Genomic DNA, 9,067 nt, shown 5'->3' on the forward strand with positions numbered 1-9,067 from the left:
GCAGCCTCGATGGCTGGGTTACAAAATTAACACAACAAATCATGGTGTGCGTTTATGTTGTTTTGACTTCTTGGTACAGCACCTTGAATCTATACCAGTCTGTTAATGTACGCTTTAGAAAGAAAATAGCCTTTTCCTTTAAATATTATTCATTTATTTATATCTATATTACAAGAAGAGAAAAAGTATTTGTGGGTGAAAATATGGAACTGTGTACAACTGTTCAGTCAAACAGTAACATTTACTTGAAATGATAACAAATAAATAATGAAATCCAAACTTTAACTGAATAAAAATCTGATGCATGGAAAAATAGTCAGAATGATAAAACTACTTTAAAAACATGATGTATGTTGTATCTGTTCTTCCTTCCTTAGACTGAAGAAACGACTGCCTGACTGCAGGACCTGGAAAATCATTAACAGAGCAAGTCCTTAACTCTGGCTCCCTCTGGTAGCTGAAAAAGTGGACTACGCCCACACAGCCGACTAAGGAAAAGATAACACTACTTCTCCCAGGTGAACATTTTAAAATAATTGTATGAAACTTTAACTATAACAGACTGAAAGCTTCATTACATCCATTAAAAAAAATATCTCTAACACATCCAGAGTTCTGAAACCTGTTTATTAATCCACTGATGCGCCTGCTCGTGGTTTCAAAAAGCAACTTCAATACAACACAGCCAGCATTTTAACCTCAGGATAGAAATCTCGTAAAAACACACACCCACACACGTTCACTCTTAAGAAAATGCATAAAAACAGACGCACAATCCTTCATCGTCTTCAGTTCAGGAGCCTGACGATCACGCGGCAGCACGAACACACACAGGCCTTCAATAGCAGCTTTTTGTACAGCAAACAGGAAATCAGTACCACACGTATCTATTAATTAAAGGGGCATTTCAGCTAATACATCCGTTTGTGGAAGGGCTTTAAAAATTAGGACAGTGAGAAATAAAAGAAAAACTTTAACATTGGATTAGCAATCATTTGTTTAGAGCACTTTATTAGGAACACCTGGGCAGCCCGCTTGCTCGTTCATACAGGTGAACCAGCTGGACACAACGTTTGAAAACTTCACAATAACACCACTGACATAACAGCAAACAGGCTGATCAGTCAAATTTATCTGTAACCTTGATACATGGTGTCTTTTTAGTAAGTTAATCCTGAGATACGAGCTCACATAGGTGGAAAGATTATTTACAGAAAGAATTAAAAAGTCATTTCATAATATGTTTGTTATTTACACAATATCATTTAACATTTTCACGCAGCTCTACAATAACTGAAAGTGTAGCGGATTGGTCAAAGTTACAAAGATGTCGGTGTTCCTAATAAAATGCTCATTGAGGGTCAAAGATCTACAGCTGTAAAGGGCACAAAAATATTTAAAAACATGAGTGAAAGAGAGTCTCAGTTCGGAGCTGCGATTGAAGTTTTTGCCAACGTGAGATGCAGAGAGAAAGACAAAATACGTGAATCAACACCTACGTCCGACCGAGAGACGGAAAACCAAACACGTGGACGCCCTGCGACTCACACAGGTTTATACTCTGTATGTAGTTTGTGTACAGCACTGTAAAGTAGGGCTGTTCGATATAACGATATATATCGGATGACGATATAAAAACATTTATATTTATATTTATTTTAGAAAACGGCGGCTGTTATAACTTATGTCTAAAAATGTATCGTTTCATGCATCGGTTAAAACACTCGACTCCAGCTACATGACGCGCAGCTGGAAACACTTCCCGCAAGTCGAGCTGCCCGAGATTCACAGAATTTACAGAAAATGTTACATTTTTGTGATTTATATCGTTATCGGACGATAGAATTCTTATATCGGGATATGAGATTTTGGTCATATCGCACAGCCCTACTGTAAAATCATTCATACAGAGTGCACCTAGAGACTTTCTTTTGATGTATTAGTACAGGATAATTCATGATTTGTCAATAAATACTGAGAAATGGTTCTCAGGTATCCCTAAAGTGTTTATGTTTTTGGTCTAAGAATGATGTCAAGCCCAGAAATCACAATTCAAGTCTTTTTCACGTTTGTGGCCTCAAAAGTACAAACATTATGAATACCAATAGAAAAACTGGTCCCAAGCTATGATAACCACATCATCCTTTAAGTTCCAATGGAGACTCTACTAAAAACCGTTAAATGACTGAAGTGGGGGTAAAAAGGAGCGAAATATTGTACGTAACTGATTATACATCTGATTTCTCCCTCATGAAACCTGAAAAATGACTTCAAAACATATAACAGCACAGGATTTCAATGACTTGAACCTCAGTTTTAACACTTCCAGAAGCTGCTTTGTCTCAGCAGGTTTCACTCTGGATGACTGATCCACATCCAGGACTCACAGCTCCGTCTTCTGCCCAGACAGAGGCACCTGCGGCTGGATCTCCTCGTCGGACGACACCCCTCCGTCCGTCTTCTCCACCGGAGATTTGCTCTTTTTCTTCTTCTTCACCTTCTTCTCCTTCTTCTTCTTGCTCGCCTTCTCTCCCTCCGAGCTGCCGTCTGCTCCTCCCTCGCCTCCTTCCTCACCTTTGCCCTTGCCCTTCTTCCCTCCCTTCTTCTTTTTCTTCTTCTTCTTGTCTTCTGCAATCGCTGCCTGGTCTCCCTTCTTCCAGTTCTCGTTCAGGCAGGCTGGAGAGAGAAATGGAAGGAGAAGCGTGGCGGGAAAATAAGATCGGGAAAACAGAAAGCAAGGCAAAGAGAAATATACAAATCTGAAAGTCACGACAATTATTTTATTGCACTTATTTTGATTTCAAAATTATTATTATTTTTGTAATTACAATATTTGTTTTGTCATTGAGAATTCTATCGTTTTTATTTTGCTCTTTACTACACTGATGGTGTAAAGGTCTCAAAAACTCAGGTGAATACCAGAGGGAGCCATGTGAGAAGGGAAAGAAAGGGGTGCAAAATTAAACAATCAGGAATCATGAATTACAAAAAACAACAACATGGATGTAACATCAGAGTTGTGTGTACGAGCGTTACCTCTGTCCTGTCCTTTGAGCACGTGTTTCTCGCACAGGTATGTGGTCAGGTCCTCCTCCTGGCTTCCTTTATACCAGTCCTCAATCACGTCCTCGTACTGCTCTATCATCACATCACACTGACCGCACACACACAAATTAAATTTAAAAGATGAAAATTTGACCATGTTTGGAGTTTAATTTTGGTTCCTTTGGGAATGTTTAAATAAATATATAAACACACCTGTTTTTTAAGGTCGGCCACTTCAGCTGACGTCTCGTTCCACAGCTCGTAGGGAATGTCCATCACCACGTTCACTCCTTTATTCACCAACCCATGCAGGGTGGAGAAGGTCTCCGACATGCCCTATGCCCGACGACACATTTAAAACTACAAATATGGACGACTGCAGAGAAACCAAACTACGTTAAAAAGAAGCTAAACAATCATCGTCATACACTGATGACGATATGTGCTGTTTTGCTGCTGCAACAGACTGAGCATTAAAATCAAACCACCGACCTGATGATTAGCAGATGGCCTGCTCTACCTGTGAGCCACCGCTACTCCAAAAATTAGGAAAACAGCCCTCTGATTGGACCTCTAAAGATTTTCCCAGTGAGTTTAAGGACTCAGTCACTTATTTGGGGTCTTACTGAATGAAAACTTTAATCCAGTTTTATCACTGTATAATTTTATTGTTCTCCAAGTGTCAGCAAAGAGGGTAATCTGCGGTAAGCTCATTGGCTAACTGCCTGGGATCACAACTAGAGTGTGAAGCTTCACAGTCAGCATGTACAGTTTCAAACACCGAGATGAAGACGTCTATGGTCGGAGTTCAACTTCCATTGAATTTAGTTTTTGTGAACATTTCCTTTTATTTTCAGCAGTTTTCATAAACAGTAAAGCCGATCAAAAAAGTTTCAGGGTTTTAATGAGAACAGCTCAATATGCAGTCATTACATGTGAAGAAGCAACGGTGACAGCACGACTACATTCAGCTAAAAAACATTTTATGAAACAAACACGCAGCTTCACGTGTTGTAAACTATGAGCTGAAAAACAAGATGCTTGAAAACCAAACCCTAAAAATACTGATTCTTGCAGAAAGTGTCACGCGTCACATCCAGGGTGTTTAAAAATAACCGTTACACTGACCTTGGCAAAACGGTTGCTGCCACTTCTCTCTTTGTGCAGATTGTACTCCAGCAGCCTTTGACACACATTTTCTACAACCTCGATGAATCTCAGGTCTCTGAGGAGAAACACACATTAAACATCCCAGCAGGCGACAGAGTTAAAGCTTTTTTCTCCCTGTACCTTCTGTTTGGATTTGCCCTTTTTTTGTTTTGTCTGTGAACCAAAAACCTGATCACACGTCACAGCTGACTTCATTTTATGGACCGTGTCAAAGTAACATTACAGAGTTTTTTCATTTAAGTTTTCTGCTCCTCGATGCTCTTTGTTTTCATGTCAGCGTGTCTCCACACTAAAGGCATTTCTCAGCTGGTATCCTGGATGCTATGAAAGTACCCTTATACTTAAAGGAGGTCTATGGTTTTATCCTGAGGTGATAACTAAATGATCCACAGTAAAGTGGCCTTTATAGCAACCCCTCAGCTCAGGGTCTGAGCTGAGGGGTTGCTAGAAGAACTAGAAAGAACAACAAGAAAAAAACAGTCCTACATATTTGTTTACTAGCCCGCCTTGCATCCTAAAACATCCTGAGACACCCTCCCTCAGCCTGGTTGTGTTGGAGGTTTCTTCCTGTTAAAAGGGAGTTTTTCCTTCCCACTATCACCAAGTGCTTGCTCAAAGGGGGCCAGCTGATTGTGGGGGTTTAAACCTTACAATATAAAGCACCTTGAGGGACCTTTTGTTGTGATTTGGTGCTATAAATTCAATAAAACTGATTCTGTGTCCCCGTCCACGACCTAGAACTGGATAAGTGGTTGTAACAAAATGTGATGGATGGATCACGGTGAACACTAAAATACAGCTGTGATTAAGTCCTGCTGACTGTAGCAGAAACGTTATATTTCATGTCCAGACATGAGACGTATGCTGCCTTTCAACTTACCCTAAATCAAAAAAACAAAAAGGGAAACATCGTGAGTTAAGTGTGTCTGACACATGTCAGCTCTGCAGACTGAACATAAACCTGCATGTTCACAACCACATTTAGAATATTGTAACACTTTTTTTTTTTTTTTTTTAAAAGCAGGTCCTAAAACTGTGATGCTTTCAGATTAAAACTCCCATCGAGCTTTGCTCTCACACACCACCCAGAGCACTTCAGCAGCTTCCCTGTTCTATAATAAGTTTCTGCACAGGAACTGAACCTGACCAAGTTCCTGTCCCTTGTTGCCGTCTGTCTCTGAGGGCTAGAGAAAGATCCAGAATCAGCCAGGCATACTTCTCCCTCCACACAGAGCAGCTTTCACTTCTACTTTGAAACCGGACTCCTATTTTTTTACGCTCCATTTCCCGGTACCAGGTGCGCACACACTCAAACTTACGACTTGACATATTTGATCGGCGACGCCCCCTTGCTGTCTATGAAGCGGTATTTCGTATCGATGACTTCTTTTGTCTTCCCCGTCTCTTCGAACGCCGACTTCATCTCGATGCTGACAAACTTGCAGACTGGAAAGGGAAACAGAGACAATGAGAAGAAGCCCTTTAAACCTCAACAATGTCTCAACAAAGCAGTTAAACTCATCGGGTCACTGATGTCATCGAGATTCTCTGTTTCATTTAAAGTGTGCTTTTCCCCACAGATGGACTCCACCTGCACTGTCATGGACTGCAGGTGGAGGCGGTAGTCCTTCCTTTGCATTTCAGAGTAGGTTCCCAACTCCACCTGCAGTCCAGCATTGTGGAGTTGGGAGTCCACCCCTCGGACAAGAGGCAAAGCTGACCTGGCAGAGGACAGGTGGTACAGCAGCTATGAGAGGGGATGGGTTAGTATCAGGATTTTCAAAATAAAATACCTACAATGAGCACCTTTAATTTAAAAGCAAGGCTACAGGGTAGTGTTTGTATTGATGCTAAGAAATGGCCAATGGAGTAATTTCAAGAGCAAAAACCTAAAAGCAAAGCTTACAAATGTGAAATGTTAGCTAAGCCCAACAGCACTCCTGTTTTAATGTTTCACATAATCCTGTTTCAGTGCGACTTCCTCCACAAACAGTGTGAACCCACACAGAGTGGAAATTATACTTAGCACATATACTACGTGTATTATATATACAAATACTGCAGTATGACTTCTCTATTTGCTGTAGGACTCTTAGAGGTCCTCGGAGCCCGTTTTGAGCACCACAAGCCGCCTTACCTTCACATTTGTTGGGCAGATGAACCCAGTCATCGTCCCCATCCTTCGCTGCTCCGACCGAGGAAATTAGGAGAAAAAACGACAAATATGCCACTAAAATCATCCCGTCTGCTCTCTCCGAGTCTTTATCTTGTCATAAAACTTATTTGACTTTCAAACAACTCCGCAGAGCACCGTTATTTCCCCTGTTTTCACGCCTTCCTCTGTATCATCACTCCTGCTGCTTCACTTGCGACCGATCACTTCCGCTAAGGGCGTTACACAACCGGATCTCCGGACCAATCAGAGAAGAAGCAGTGGCAGGAGCTCGACCAATGAGAGGCAGAGGAGGGTCGAAGAGCTGCTGGAAGACAAGAGGTATCACTCAGCGCTACTCCTGCGCAAAACTGCAAATTTTGGTATCATCCAATGTTTTCTACAGTCATTAGATTTATATTTCAAATAGGACAAAATGCAGATTTTACAGCAGCAACATTATTGTATCTCTACAGTTTAAACATTTAATAAGCTTTCTGCCTGCACAGAGTGGATAGTCAAACAAACTGAATCATCATAAACATTATTATAATACATTATTTTATATTTATTACTTAATTTTTTTCATTTTAATTATTTTATTATTATAACACAAGGAACAAACAATAAGGGAAGGATTCTGGATCAGCACCATGATGCAAACTTGTAGCCATAATGCATACAGTATTCTGGAGAAGATATAAAATGTCACTGTATGTGTGTGTGTGTGCGTGTATGTGTTTTATGTATATTGATATTTTTTAAAATCATTACTCATGATATAACATTGTCCAGACATGCCCTGTAAGGACATAAAGAGGAAATGGTGACAAAAGGAGCTGCTAAAGGCAGTGGATCCCCCACCAGCTGAATTAAAAAGAGCACAGGTAACAATAACACATGTACCAGTTGTTGCATTGCAGAGGTATTCAAGTATAAAAACAATAATAAACACACCTGCAATGTTTTGGTTCTATAACATTTTTCTATTATTACTTTATTATGGATTGGGTGCGAGAGTTTTTAAGAGTGGATAATTAAATAATAGATCAATGCAATAGTAAATTGTGCCTTCATCTCAGATGGACAGCAAGTGGAGAGTGATAGATGAGATAAGGAGATGGAAGGAGGAAGAGAGGCAAAGAGTGATTCATATTCACAGCCTAGTTTATTTCTCACAGTTTTGTTGCCTTATGGTTCCAAGTGTTGTCACCTTTTCATCTTTGCATTTCATTATTATCTCATAACACCTGTTTAATCAGCTCCCATCTCTCCTATCGACATTTTACAGTCTACAGTCTCAGGTCAACACAGCCTTGCCTTTTAGCACTGTCAGCAGCAGGAGCAGCAGCAACACCTCAACAGTAACATTGTACCCATCAGGTAAAACACAGGCTATGTTTGCTTTGCATGGTCCCCACCTGATGACAGTGATAAAGTATGATGCATTTCCATATTAGATTCTTAAAGAATGTGGGTTGTAGTTCTTCAGCCTGGTTCCATGTGCCCCTTTTTAACTTTGAACACCACCCACGTAGATAAGAAGGCTCTCCAGAGAGTCATAAAGATCACAGAGAGGATTATAAAGACTAATCTTCTATCACTGGACTCAATATCCACATAATACTGCAAGAAAAGCGCACAACACATCATCAGATGTTGTGCATATATACACACAGATATATACTGTATATGTTTATCTGACTGTGACTCTAAGCTCTGCACAAGATGTACACTTACCTGGTGTACATCTTAGGTAAGGTACCAAAAAAATCTTTAGTTCAAAAACAATTTTTTTCCAAAAAAAGTGGCCTATAGTTTGTTGTTACTTTGTTTGTTGTCCTGTAGCTCATAACTCAATCATAACCTTTAAAATGCTTAAAAATTATTTTAAAACAAGTGATATGAGGGAGGTTTGATCCACAGTTGGCCTTCTGTCACTCACTGACATCTGTATACCTATACTTTTACTCTTTTTACTTAATTGATTAATTAATGACTCTTTTTGAAACATAATGTCACATTAACAATCTGTGACTGTATCAGGATTTCTTTTTCACGCCTACACTCTGTGGTTGTGGTGAACTAGAGTGAGCAGTCCTGGCAACGAGTGGCACCTCTGATCTACAGACAGTCTTTGGACTCAGTGCTCTGAGGTGCAGTTTTTAGTTTCATCCAACAGAGGGAGACCTGCACCAACCTAAAGTTCTGCCAGGCTTCACCTGTTATGCAACGCTGAACAGATGATTGACATCTATCCCTCTCTCCGTTCTTTCTTCCTTGTGAGACTAACAGAGCGGCTCATTGCCTCACATCTGTATTGATACTGAGCTGCCTGTGTTATGACCTTTGACCTCTGATCTCCATTTCCATGTAAATAATGGATTGCATGCAGTTATGGGAACTATCAGATGTGCTCTTGGCTTATCATCCACCTGTGCCTGTGGATGTGATGCTCGTGGTGCACATGTGCAGACATTTGAGTGGCTCGCGGTCACTGGACATTTAGCGATTTAGCCAATAGCTTCATGCCAGCCACACGCAACTTAATGTGTGTACTTGTGTGTCAGACCAGATGCTCGTAGGGAGCTAGAGAATAATTAAATTGAGTTGTTAAAAAAGAGCATTTTTCTTCTGCGTATCGATTTCAATGTTGAGGTCGGCCTGGAAACAGTCATAATATCCATCCATCAGTTGTAG

The 9,067-nt window shown here is 40.4% G+C and overlaps 1 protein-coding gene across 1 annotated transcript; it reads right to left on the reverse strand.

Moving 5' to 3' along the window:
* Nucleotides 1-608: 608 nt before the first annotated feature.
* Nucleotides 609-6,616, reverse strand: cnpy3 (canopy FGF signaling regulator 3). Its single transcript, XM_082527694.1, has 6 exons — nucleotides 6,353-6,616; nucleotides 5,535-5,661; nucleotides 4,174-4,270; nucleotides 3,259-3,381; nucleotides 3,037-3,154; nucleotides 609-2,676 (listed from the first exon to the last, which is right to left on the reverse strand). The coding sequence occupies exons 1-6, from the start codon at nucleotides 6,453-6,455 to the stop codon at nucleotides 2,384-2,386; spliced, it is 861 nt and encodes a 286-aa protein (XP_082383820.1). The 5' UTR covers nucleotides 6,456-6,616; the 3' UTR covers nucleotides 609-2,383.
* Nucleotides 6,617-9,067: the final 2,451 nt, after the last annotated feature.

The sequence above is a fragment of the Aulonocara stuartgranti genome (assembly GCF_965226115.1).
Source record: "Aulonocara stuartgranti genome assembly, chromosome: 3".
Lineage (NCBI taxonomy): Eukaryota > Metazoa > Chordata > Actinopteri > Cichliformes > Cichlidae > Aulonocara > Aulonocara stuartgranti.